Consider the following 12925-nt stretch of genomic DNA (forward strand, 5'->3'; position numbering starts at 1 on the left):
AAAAACATTTCTAGCTAAAGTCTCATTTCACGTGTGTGCGTGCGCGTGTGTGTTTTCTGTGAACATTTTAAGGTACTTTTTAGAGTTAATTTTTACACTAGAAGTGTGGGGTTTTTCATGGCATCATTTTCTGAGTCATTTCTACTTTCTGTGAAACGTGTACCAACATATTTATTATATAAATATCTAGCAAACTAGATCAAGCGACACAACTCATTATATTAAATTATAAAATGGTAAATGGATTGCATTTATATAGCACTTTTCCATCTGAATCGGACGCTCAAAGCGCTTTACAATTATGCCTCACATTCACCCCGATGTCAGGGGCTGCCATACAAGGCAGCTCACTACACACCGCGAGCAATAGGGGATTAAAGGCCTTGCCCAAGATTACCAGTCAGGTGGGGATTTGAACCCATGATCTTCTGGACTCAAGCCCAACACCTTAGCCACTAGACCATCACCTCTCCTATTATAAGTTGCCTCATTAAAAAAGTAAGTCCCTTCAGCTGCTCCCTTGTTTGCACTCGGGGTCGCCAAAGCAAATCCAAGGTGGATCTGCATCTTGATTTGGCACAGGTATTACGCCGGATGCCGTTCCTGACGCAACTCCACATTACATGGAGAAATGTGGCAGGGGTGGGATTTGAACCCAGAACCTTCCAAACTGAAACCAAGCGCATTAACCCCTTGGCCACCACCCCTGCTATACTATTATAAGTTGCCTCATTGATATCTATGAATTTATTTTTCAACTTTTCTTTTTTTTGGGGGGGGGGGGGGGGGGGATATGACGAAAACTGTTGAAGTTGTGTAAAGTAGCCTTTTTTTTATCTGACATGTTTAAAAAAAAAAAAAAGTTAACTTGTGAGCTCCCCTCCTCCTCGGGTGGTGGCGGTAATGCGCCATTAAAGTAGTTTGCCGACCAGTAACGAAGGGACAGAAGAAGCAGGTTGGTGCGGAGCGAAAGTCCAATTTTTTCTAAGTTACTTCCTGCTTGATGCTGTTGTTAAGATTCATTTGCAAAAGGTACGTGAGATTAATTTATTGTATTAAAATGGAACAGTTGTCATGTCAAACTCCCTCTTGCTTTGAGGGCGTCACGGACCATTTTAGCCAACAGCAAACTGCAAAGACCGTTAGCATAAAGCTTCACTTTCGGCTTTATTTGGGACTTAAAAGTTCTGGGCTGACTAAACGTCAGCATAAAAAAGAAGAAATAAAATATGCCAATTGGGAAGATTTGTTTTGTTTAGTTTTAGTCATAGTTTTGAACTAAATTTAGTTTTAGTTGACTAAAGATTTAGGTGACTAACGAAAAGACCACTGAATTATGAATAAAACTAAACCAAATTTAGTGTCAGAATTAACGATCTTGTGGTGGAGTTAATCTAATTTAACATTTGATGGTTGCCTGTGATGTTTTGCGTAAATGTTTTCTGAATGTTGGTTACTGACTGACTGAGTTTAACTTACTGACACAGTTGAATATGAAGCAGTCAATTGTACAGGGCAGGTGACCACACATTTAAAAAATACTGCAATTCCTCCATTTATTTATTTATTTATTTTAGATGGCGTTACACTCAGATTAAAGTCTATAGCAGGAGTAGGAAAACTTACATGATTTCTCTTCAGTTGAATTGAATTCAAAGAGATTCCAAGTATATCTCGAATCACCAATATCAGCATAGATACAGACAGTCATTTGCCCAGTTCTGGATCACGTTTTTGAAAGTCCTGCTATATGGAGCCATAATGCAACTCAATATCCTTTATTGGGTATTTGGATGTTATTTAGCTGAAAAAGTCAGGATGGGGTAGCCATTCTACTTAAAGTGTGAAGCCACAGTATGTTTGTGCAAATATTTGCCGGAAATGGATCACTTTGCCTGGTTCTGGATCACGACACTCTGTGTCACTTTGGGGGCATTCCTGGCATCTGGCTGGAGCCCTTCTAATGCAGAAGGATACACACTGTGCCTGAGAATGTGTTTGGAACACAAAATGATATACGAGGTCTGTTAGAAAAGTATCCGGCCTTATTATTTTTTTCAAAAACCATATGGATTTGAATCACGTGTGATTACATCAGACATGCTTGAACCCTCGTGGGCATGCAAGAGTTTTTTCATGCCTGTCGGTTACGTCATTCGCCTGTGGGCAGTCTTTGAGTGAGGAGTCGCCCACCCTCTCTTCGATTTTTCATTGTTTACGAATGGCTCAGAGACTGCTGCTTTGTTTGATAAAAAAATTTTCAAAAGCTGTAAGGCACAACTGAGTGGACACCATTTGATAAATTCAGCTGGTTTTCGGTAAAAATTTTAACGGCTGATGAGAGATTTTGGTCTGGTAGTGTCGCTTTAAGGACGGCCCACGGCGCCTGATGGCGATCTGTGCTTCGAGGCGGCAGCGTCTCGCCGTTTCAAGTTGAAAACTTCCACGTTTCAGGCTCTGTTGACCCAGTAAGTCGTCAGAGAACAGAGAACTTTCAGAAGAAGTCGGCATGAGGAGTTTATTCGGTCATTCCATTGTTAACGGACATTTTGTAATGAAAGAACGTGCGGGCAGAGTCGCATGTCGGGCCGGACCCGACCGCGGGGGGTCGCGACAGGAAAAACACCTCCGTTGGAAACCTTAACGGACAAGTTGGAACATGCCCAAGCTGTTAAACAATTTCTCAGTTACTCACTTGTTGAAAGCCATCAAAAGCCGCCTGAATTTTACAAATGGTTTTCAACACAGAGGTGTTTTTCCTGTCGCGGCGCGCACAGATTCACCGAGTTGTCACGGAAACGACTCGGCGAATTTGCGCGCACGTCTTTCATTACAAAATGTCCTTAAACAGTGGAATGTCCACATAAAGTCCTCATGCCGGCCTCTTCTGAATCTTCTCCATTCTCTCACGACGTCCTGGGTGAATTAAGCCTTAAATTAGGATGTTTTCAGCTCGAAACAGGCCGAGACAGCGTCTGGAAATGCTGCGCGACGTCCCGCTCCGTGGGAAGTCCTTACAGCCACAGAAACACCCCATAATCTCTCATCAGCCGTTAAACTTTTCACCGAAAACCAGCTAAATTTCTCGAATAGTGTCCACTCAGATATCCCTCAGAGGTCCAGAAAAAACTTTGATAAAGCAACGCGCGCGTGTGAAACAAAGGAATTCAGCCGAGAGGGCTGGACCACATCTCACTCAAGGCCTGCCCACAGGGAAATGACATCACTGACACGCATGGAAAAAACTCACGAATGCGCACGAGGGTTCAAGCATGATTGGTGTAATCGCACGTCATTCAAATCCATATAGTTAAAAAAAAAAGTGTCGGTTTCTTATCTAATACACCTCGTAAATTATACTTATTAAATGAGAATTTACTTAGTTTCGATAGGCACTGTTATACGTTTTTACGAGCAAAAAATTAAGTCTTTTGAAATACCTTCAAACCTGCATTATTATATTATTATATATATTAAAAAGTTGCTAAATTTATTTATATTGTTAGAGATGGAGAGCAAAGGAGGATTTTAAATGTGTGGAGGTGAGATTTCTCCTGAATTAAAAAGTAAAAGCCCCCACATTCATGCCGATTTGTGATGTTGAGATGACCCCCAAAGTACACATGGCTCACAAGTACAGACACGAGGCTGCTGCTTCAGTGATCCACAACCGGCAAATTTTCGCATCAGAGATAAATGTGTGTGCAGCAATTAAATAGCAAGACATAACACACTGACATTTTCTACCCAAGTAAGTAAGTAAGTATTTTCCCACTCTAGAACAATGACACTGAATGGCTAACTCACCTTTGCTACGTCTTAGAGATCGTCACTTTCACACTTGCACAAATGAGTGAGTCAGAAAACACGTGCACACCACGGAGACCTGATGTTTTGATTCCTCTGTTGATCACAAAGATGGCTGGATCCGGTCGAGCTTGTGGTCATTTGTAGACAAAGCATTCGTCTTTCCATTGGTACCAAGTATTAGCTTATTTGTGCTGATTACCGACAATGATCCAGAACTGGGTAAGTGACTGTACATTTTATTATTAACAGTTTAAGTATTTTCATGCATGGGAGAGCAGTGTGTCATTTTTAAAAACATTTTAATTATTTGAAAATCAAAAATATCTGAAATAAATAGTCGTATGCTCTGATTAACTGTAGCTTAACTATAGTAATCCTATAGCCTACCTGGTTACTGTATTCAGCCATTTTCATATTTCAGGATTTTAGGTGTTGCTGTAGTTGTAAACACCCTTCTTGCATAAAACGCAGTTCAGTGTTATAAAGTTGTTCATGGACTGGCGCTGTCTTATCTGGCTGATCTGGTGGAACCTTATGTGCCAGCCCAGGCTTTACGGTCGCAGGATGCAGGACTTCTGTGTTCCCAGGGTGAAGAAGACGTCAGCGGGTCAAAGAGCCTTTTCTCATCGTGCACCCACCCTGTGGAACAGTCCTGTGACCGTGAAGCAGTCGGAGTCCGTGGACATTTTTAAGTCGAGACTTAAAACCCATTTTTATTCTCTTTCTTATGAATAGTTTTTAATTTTTTATTTGTTTTATTGTTTTACTTCTGTTTTTAATTATGTATTTGAATTTTTAATTATTTTTAATTTTTATGTTGAATTTTTCTCTGTGTGTGGCACCTTGAGATGGCTTTTGTTGTGATTTGGTGCATTATAAGCTGATTCAATTGAAATTGATTAAATTGAGTGTTTTCATTAACAGCTGTAAAATAGCTTGAGATGTTGCTTCTCTTTTGTTCAGCCATCACTACATTCGTGTGTTGAATCCCTCACGGTCAGCGTGCACACATGACAACAGCAGTGGATAAGAACTTAACTATATATGATCAGATTGTAGGTTTATGTCTGTCTGTCTCTAATTTGGATGATTAAGCCAGTTCAGCTGAAACATCCATGTCTTGTCTCTCGACTCTGCAGAATGTCGTCCTCTCTTCACCGTCACATCATTTGGCAGTCAGAAGGGTTGGTGGCCTACCTTCACCCTCAGCCGTGGATGCCGGGCTCTGTTATCCTGGAGCGCAGCCCCCCTGGCCCCCCAGGAGGCAGCATATTCTGTCATGAGGAGCGTGAGTACTTAGCATGGCTGTTTGGGGCGAGAGCTGTAGCTGAACTGCTATCTGACAAACTTGGGGTCCAGAGGTGTGCGCTGGTCAGCAGACCCCACAGAGACAGACCTGCCCAGGTGAGGACATCTTTGGCCAGTGGAGAGATGGTTAACTGTGCTGGTTTTTGAAAATGGCATGTGATATTTTTGTATTATTATTATCATTATAATAAGTATTATTCTTATTAATAAATTATTATTATTATTATTGGCAAAATAATGAAAAAAGATGCTCTTGAAAAAAATACTTTTAATAGACTTCCTGGTGAGGTCAAAGGTTGGCAATATCAGCTCAGCTTTTGCTTGGGGTCACTGTGGATATTTTTTTTATTTTTCAAACAGAGGTTTCACACTTCTTTAGTATTTTAGATCAAACTCGACTTTTATGTTTCATGGCTGTCATAGATCCGTATCCTCCCCCTGCATGGCTTGGAGGCTGAGTGGTGCCCTCACTTGGCAGGAGAAGAGGAGCACAACTTGCATGACCCGGGGTATTGCACCTCTAAGAACGGCCCTCGGTGGAGTGACTCCAGCTTGGATGAAATCCAAAGTAGGATCCGAGCCAGGCTCCCATCCCCTCAGGCCCCACCCAATCTGACATTCCATGGGGATCCGGGTCATCCTGGTCTGTTCTCACGCATTGTTCGAGGGGAGCAGCAGCAATGGCGTGTGTGGGATGATGAAGGTCATGTCGCTTTTCTCACACCTTTCCCAAACTCTCCTGGATTTACTGTGCTGGTGCCCCGCCGACCTTTGACCTCTGATGTATTCAGACTTGAAAAGGGGGATTATGAGGGACTGGTGCTGGCATCCCAGAAGCTGTCACGGGTGCTTGTGGAGGGTTTGGGTGCTTGGGCAGTTGGCCTTATTTTTGAGGGGTTTGAGATCGACTACGCTCATGCCAAGTTGATTCCATTACTTCAACCCACTGACGGTAACACAGATGATGCCTCTAATGTGCCACCATCTCGCTTTTACCCTACTTATCCTGGGTTTGTTAGCTCAGAAGATGGGCCTGACGCCAGCCATGAAAGTCTGACAGAGTTGCACAAGAAAATTACTCAGATGTAATGGCTAAATGTGTGATGGAATTCCACACTGACAATAAAATAATGAAAACAAAGCAGTGGCCAAAAATTGATTTGATGCATGTCAGTTGGGGTGGGCGGTAGATCTGTGTCATGGATATTAACGGTGTGGTTATTGTGCAGTGCTGTCATCACCATGAGAGATACGATTGATTATACAGTTTATTTTATTATTAATTTTGCACGGCGATCGAGTAATCCTGTTGACAAATTCACACCAAACGTATCCTAAGTGGCAGCCGTCAAAATAAAAAATAGTACTTCCCGGTACTATTTTACAATAGTACTTCCTTTCTTGACAAATATTTTGGGAGCTGTATCTATATAGATAGATAGATGTGTATGTAATTTTAAATAGTAAAAAAATCCCATTTATTGTGCCTTTGTGTTTTCTACAATTTAAAATGTGTAACTAGTCTGTTATTCTCTTATCTCACAAGGCGTGTTAACTTGCTACTTTTTGAGAATAACTTCCCAGGCATTGCTCATTTTGAGATGATCCTGTGAGATGTTTATCAGAGATAACATCATCGCGCTCTGTATCTTACGTAGAGGCGGCTGATTGTCAGAGTAACATTTACTGACAAAATTAACTTTATTGTTTTTGTAGCATCGCTGCTTTACTCTTTTGTCTTAATGAATTGCACCAAATTAAAGCTTGTTTACCACTTAGCTGCTCATTATTTCACCATTTTAATTGATCCCACAGTGCGCCTTTAATTGTGCTGTGACATTAATTGTGTTAAGTGTTTAATCAGTCTGATCTCAACCAGGATCGCTTCCAGCTCTCATTAAAGTGGACCAAATGCTGCTGCTTGCTGGGAAGTTGCGTGATTTCTGTTCTCTTATTCTCTGTGTCCTTTTTTGACAGAGCAAATTTGACTTGTTCTGCTTTCTCATCTTTATTTATTTATATTTTTGTCTGTGATTTAGTGCTCAGAGTTTCCATTTTGTGAAGTGTCTGAACGGTACGTCCTCATTTGGTGTTCGCTATTAATTAGCATCCCAGCTTCTAGAATGGTGAAACCTGACGACTGTTGCCTGGACCTGAGAGAAACTTGTATTTCATGTAGCGCCCCCTGATGGTCACAGCGGGGACTTGTTAACGAAATTAATTGCGTGTCTTGCAGAATGGTTTGATTTATTTTGCTGCTTTGTTTTGCATACACACAAATGAAGCACTGAATTTGAATTTGGTATCAGAGGTGCACACATAATGTATCCTGTCACTACTTAACCACATTTAGTGCAGTTGGTGAAGAAAACAAAACCCAAAATAACTAAATAAACAGTTGGAAACTGCAGTTTTTCTGCGTTGGATTCCTGGATTCCTGCGCTGGTACAGCCGGTGTTATTGTAAATGGAACAGCTTTGATCACACCTTCACCTCATGTAGCTTCTTCTCAAAACGCCACCTGCAACACATGCAGCCAGCACGCTCTTTCTTGGCAATGTAGAGGAGCGGCTCCATGCAGCAGCTCAGATCCATGATGCCAAACACGATGATGCGGATCTGGCACTTATACACCACTGACGAGCTGTAGGCCGAGAAGGGTATGAGGGCCACAGGCGGCAGGTAGTTGACCACAATGATAACCAGGATGATCAGCACCATTTTGAAGGCCTTCTTCTTCACTGGGTGCATCTCTTCTTTTCCAGCCACAGAGCACCGCAGGACCCAGATGATGGAGATGTTACAGAAGACCATGACTGCAAAGGCAAAGAGGATGATTCCGCTAGAGACCCTGTCCAGGATTATGGAGGAAAGGAGGGCTTTGCTGATGCCATAAACCAGGATGAGAATCCAGGCCAAAACGGAAATGCCGTTGCGGATCTTGTTGTCTCGGATGCGAGAGAACAGCACTGGGTGGACGACGGCCACGTATCTGTCAAGGCAGATGCACACCTGGAGCAACAGGAAGAGAAGGAAGGTGAATGCATGAGTGGTTATGTGAGCATGGCGGGTTTAAAGAGTCACTTCTTTGACTTTGTGCCTCATCATGTAGCAGGCAAAAGTTTTAGTCCACTTTAAGCTCATGGACTTGCTTTCAGCTACTCGACGTTATAGTAGACGGCTAAATAACAAAGCTGTGACGTTGTTCCAGTATGCTACACTGTGTATCGGCCGAATTATACTTCACCCGGTGGCAGATGCATAAAACTGCATATTCACAAAACCAAATATGTACACCTGAGTTTTTCTTGAAAATCTCAGAATGTGTAAATATTGAACATGAGCTAAAGTCCTACAGTTAATATCAGTTTTTAACCTGACCTTGATAATTAAGTTCAAGGAGGATTTTATTAAAGTTTATATATATAATATAAACTTACTAGGTTGTAGTACCTGTGGGCATGAACGCTATGACGGTCTAACATTTGGAGACACAACCCCCAATGAACTTGACCTTCACCTAAATATTGCCAATTCTTGAAACCGTCTAAGTGTTCCAAATTAGATTGAAAATCAAATTCCTTGATCTTTGCCAAAAGGAATTCTTTTAGGGTCAACATTCACTACATATCAAGTTAGGCAGAAATCAGCAAAAAGAGCTGGGTCGAGAGAACCAACTGGCAGGCACACAGGAGCTGGGCAATTCTAGAACCCACTGACATATCTGTGCTAAATTTTGGCCTTTGATCCCAATGAGCTTGATCTTTAACAAAACAAATCCTTTAAAGGTCACCCTGGGGTTGACGTATTAAGATTGGTGTAATTTGAGAGGATCTGGGAGGAATAGGGAAACAGAAAGTTGCTCAAATTATCAAATGAATGAAGTAGACTCACCAGAAAAAGTGGTGCTGTGTCCTTAACCCCGTAGGCAAACCTTTGGAAGGACCAGATCTGACTATTGCTCAGCAGCAGCTGATTGACCAGGTCTATGGGCGTCATCAGGCAGAAGTAGGCGTCCAGGACAGCCAGGTTGACGATGAAGATGTCTGAGGTTGACGTGTCTGCCTTGTTGGAGGCGATGTCCCAGATAACCAGAACGTTACAGGGTGTGCCCAGTACCAGGTTTACCACCTTCAGTGCAAAGTAGAAAAGATGGCCGTGAGGGGCTACAGCGCATCCTGCAAACTGGTACCACAGTAGAGACATGCCGAGGTTGCTGGAGTTGATGGAGGAGTTACTGGTTTGATCCAGAGTGACATTCAACATGGTGGCATTGGACGAACACGCTGCTGTCTGAGAAAGATGATTATCAGGTTAGTTTTGACCCTCTGGACAATTTTTTGTACATTCTTGGGCAAAACACAAATCAAAACAATGCCTTGCTTTTGATTTAGATTCATCATATCCTACAACAATACCCTCAGAACAGCTGTTTAAGTGAAATGATGTCATTCCCGCATTGTACCGTGGCGGAGTTCACCGTGCTGTAGACCTCAACTCGTCCAGTCCCTGCAGCGAATGCTTCTTCCAGAACTTCCACAGAGGTTTATAATCCAGAGCCGCTGGGACTCCTACCTCCTTTTGGATTGGTCCACCATCTGCGGTTGCGACAGTCCTTCCCCATCTTCATGTCTGACGCCAGCTGTGATTGGGCAGTGATAGAGACACAAGGTGCGGCGAGGTCTTCAGTGATTGGACAGTCTGCTGGACAGTATGTGTGCAGGTTGAGTTGTACAATTAATAATATGTTTGTGTTGATGCACAGAAATTAAACAAAATCCTTCAAGCTATGTGATGTGATTGTGGCATTAGCATCTGTGACATTAGCATCTGTAAGAGATTGGTCAGGTGCTGGAGCTTCTGTCCCAATGTTCTTTAACATTTTTGTGTTACATTAAGCTGATCCCAGATCTGTGCTTTTGGTAATTTCACACACAGCAGTACTTTGATGCCCCTGATGTAACTGCACTCTTTGAGTAAACAGGTGATGCAAGTCAGCACAAGGTTTTGAATGAGAAATCTAATGCAAGGTGTTACATATGTGTCCCACCTGTGCAAACTCTGCAGAACACAACCGGAAAACAAGCTTGCAGTCGAGTCCAATCGGAGCGTGCACTAGTGTCGCACGTCGCGGCATCCACAAAGTCACGGAAGTGCCTTGGGTCCTGGGAGGCAACCATCCAGTCAGATGGCTGCCTTTGAGACATGGGGATGGATCACTTGTCATATCTGCTGCAGCTAAGTAAATTATGGGCGTGTCTTTGACTTTCTCCAGGCGCTGATGTCATCAACACTGAGAAACGTAGCCATAATGTCATAGCTGACATTCCCTTACAATGCAAGTGATGCTCCTCATCCGAGTTTACTCAAGTAAGCGTTCATTTGAAACGGTCATTCCAGTGGTACCCAAAGATTCTCCATAAAGAGCGAATAATAAAAACATTGTCATCACCTTAAGTCTCCTGAAGATTTGGACCTTTGTTTCCTTCAAAGATAATCGGTGCTTGGTTGCTTGGTCCAGAGGTTTAATCACTGAACATATCAACCTGTCATGCTTGCAAAGTTCTGACAAAAATCTGCTCGCTGCACACGAGCCAAGACATTTTTCTGTGTCAATACTTTAAAAAATGTAGCATAACTGTGAACAGATTGATCTGTGGACATTGTATTTACAAATCCTGTTAGTTGATCAGGTTTGGTCAGTTAATTTCTCTAGAGACTGTGCACATCACCTGTAAAAATCTGATGTTCGAAGGAAATGGGCCGTCTGTCATTACATCAGTTTGTATTTTAATTCATCTCTGAATTACAATACATTAAGTACTTTTCTTTGTCAGGATCTGTGTGACATATAACTAAAAATAAATGGTTATATATATATATATATATATATATATATATATATATATATATATATATATATATATATATATATAAAGGAATATGGCCATACTTCTTGCATGTTATTCATGGTCTGTTCTTTATTATTATTGTCAGACTGTTTTCAGTCTATTCTTCATTAGACTGTATTATTTAGTTTTCCAAAAAAGGATGTGATGGTGATACCTGATAAGAGGATATGTTGGTTGTTGTCAGGTACTTTGACATCTTATTTGTCCAGCTGTTTGCATTGTATTCTTCATTATTATTCCTTTATTTAGTACTTGGCAGCCTGTTTGTGGCCTGTTGTTCATTGTTGTTTATGTAGTTGGTACTTGCCGGCCTGTTTGCGGCTCTTTATAGTAACACATCTAAAGTTTTACACAGGTCCTGGATGGCAACCACCATGACAGTACATTAGCTAATAATACCAATATTGTTTATTTAAAAAGGAAATACAGTTTCAAACTGGGAAAAACAAGGAAACTGTCTCTAAAAAGTGTTTAGATTTGCTGAGAGTGAGGCCTCTCAGGAGTCTGTGGACCGCGTGACGTGACAGACTCTCAGGTGTGAACATCTGATGTTATGTGGATCAGGGCGTTGTTTTCTGAGACATGTTGCTTTTTTTTTGTCTTTTCCTACAGGAAGATTCTGATCTAAACGATCTCTGCTGTTGGGTTGATGAATACCGGCGGTGTCCAGTGCTGTCAGTAACTACCGCTACGTTTGCAGCGTCAGGAGAGGACAGAAGTTCAGAAATGTGTAAGAAGACATTTACTTGTATGACAGGAAACAAACTTCTCACTGAAAACACATTGAAGGACACTTTACTGGAGTTTTACGTGACAAAAATCTTTAATGTTTATGTGACATGAACCCCTTTCAAATGAAAAGTGTTTCTCTCCCTCAGTAGCTTCTGTAAACGGGTCGGCGTGCCAGAGCCGCACGGCCATCCGCAACACCGCGGCACCAACATCTAAACTGACACCAGCAGCACACACACAAGAGGCTGCACGGTAGCGGGAACAACACCTCATTATAAACAGGTTTGTGTTCTCCTGAAGGAGACGAGTGCGTTGTTGCCAGTTTCTAGCAAAGCTGTTGATTTTGACACAATTCAGGCCAAAGTAGTGATTGAGCTGATGTGCTTTGTGTTTGTGGTGGATGTAATGTTAGCAGGCATCAGTCAGGTGTTCTGTGCTTCCTCTGGAAGCTAACGTAACTTAAATGGCGCCCCCTGGAGTTCATATCAATACCAAGGCCCAAGTGTGCACGTGCCAAGTTAAAAACAAATTCTTTAAACTCTCGATGGACATTAACAACGTCCGCCACTGGTGCTGTTGCCCAACAGGGTGCTGGTGGAAATTGGGCAACTGCTGGGTGAAGACGACAAAGAAGAAGAGGAGAACATTTCCACAAACAGCGGGAGAAGAAGAAAACTAGAAGGGTGGAAATGAGAGTGGGGACTTTGAATGTTGGTAGTATGACTGGTAAAGGGAGAGAGCTGGCTGATATGATGGAGAGGAGAAAGGTAGACATATTGTGTGTGTGCAAGAGACCAAGTGGAAGGGAAGTAAGAGCAGGAGCATCGGCGGTGGGTACAAGTTGTTGTACCATGGTGAGGACAGGAAGAGGAATGGTGTTGGGGTCATTTTAAAGGAAGAGTATGTTAAAAGTGTGTTGGAGGTTAAGCGAGTGTCTGACAGGGTGATGAGTGTGAATTTGGAAATTGAAGGGGTGATGATGAATATCATCAGTGCATATGCCTCACAGGTAGGTTGTGAGATGGAGAAAGAAGATTTCCGGAGTGTGTTAGATGAGGTGGTGGAGAGTGTGCCCAAGCATGAAAGATGTAGTGATAGGAGCGGACTTCAGTGGGCATGTTGGTGAAGGGAACAGAGGTGATGAGGAAGTAATGGGTAGATAT

At 42.3% G+C, this 12925-nt stretch overlaps 2 protein-coding genes and 1 long non-coding RNA gene across 4 annotated transcripts; 2 read left to right on the top strand and 1 right to left on the bottom strand.

Moving 5' to 3' along the window:
- The first annotated feature begins 943 nt into the window (after window positions 1–943).
- On the top strand, window positions 944–6896 carry LOC117525582. The gene is made up of 3 exons (XM_034187465.1): window positions 944–955; window positions 4950–5214; window positions 5542–6896. Exons 2-3 carry the CDS (start codon window positions 4951–4953, stop codon window positions 6205–6207), a joined length of 930 nt encoding a protein of 309 aa, XP_034043356.1. The 5' UTR covers window positions 944–955; window position 4950; the 3' UTR covers window positions 6208–6896.
- On the bottom strand, window positions 6413–9406 carry LOC117525583 (proteinase-activated receptor 3-like). The gene is made up of 2 exons (XM_034187466.1): window positions 9013–9406; window positions 6413–8130 (listed from the first exon to the last, which is right to left on the bottom strand). Exons 1-2 carry the CDS (start codon window positions 9382–9384, stop codon window positions 7600–7602), a joined length of 903 nt encoding a protein of 300 aa, XP_034043357.1. The 5' UTR covers window positions 9385–9406; the 3' UTR covers window positions 6413–7599.
- Window positions 9300–12419, top strand: LOC117525584. 2 transcript variants are annotated; one of them, XR_004565096.1, is made up of 4 exons: window positions 9300–9431; window positions 9513–9829; window positions 11643–12044; window positions 12350–12402. It is a non-coding gene; the product is annotated as an uncharacterized LOC117525584 (long non-coding RNA). The 2 variants fall into 2 exon arrangements; XR_004565095.1 differs by having other exon boundaries at window positions 11643–12419.
- The last annotated feature ends 506 nt before the right edge of the window (window positions 12420–12925 follow it).

Source organism: Thalassophryne amazonica, chromosome 15, assembly GCF_902500255.1.
Source record: "Thalassophryne amazonica chromosome 15, fThaAma1.1, whole genome shotgun sequence".
Classification (NCBI taxonomy): Eukaryota; Metazoa; Chordata; class Actinopteri; order Batrachoidiformes; family Batrachoididae; genus Thalassophryne; species Thalassophryne amazonica.

Excerpts from the sequence above, each read along its gene's own strand:
- LOC117525582 (XM_034187465.1), top strand. The coding sequence starts at position 4,951 with ATGTCGTCCTCTCTTCACCGTCACATCATTTGGCAGTCAGAAGGGTTG. Across the intron at positions 5,215-5,541 it reads ACAGAGACAGACCTGCCCAG|ATCCGTATCCTCCCCCTGCA; the intron begins GTGAGGACATCT and ends TGGCTGTCATAG.
- LOC117525583 (XM_034187466.1), bottom strand. The coding sequence starts at position 9,384 with ATGTTGAATGTCACTCTGGATCAAACCAGTAACTCCTCCATCAACTCC. Across the intron at positions 8,131-9,012 it reads ACACAGCACCACTTTTTCTG|GTGTGCATCTGCCTTGACAG; the intron begins GTGAGTCTACTT and ends CTGTTGCTCCAG.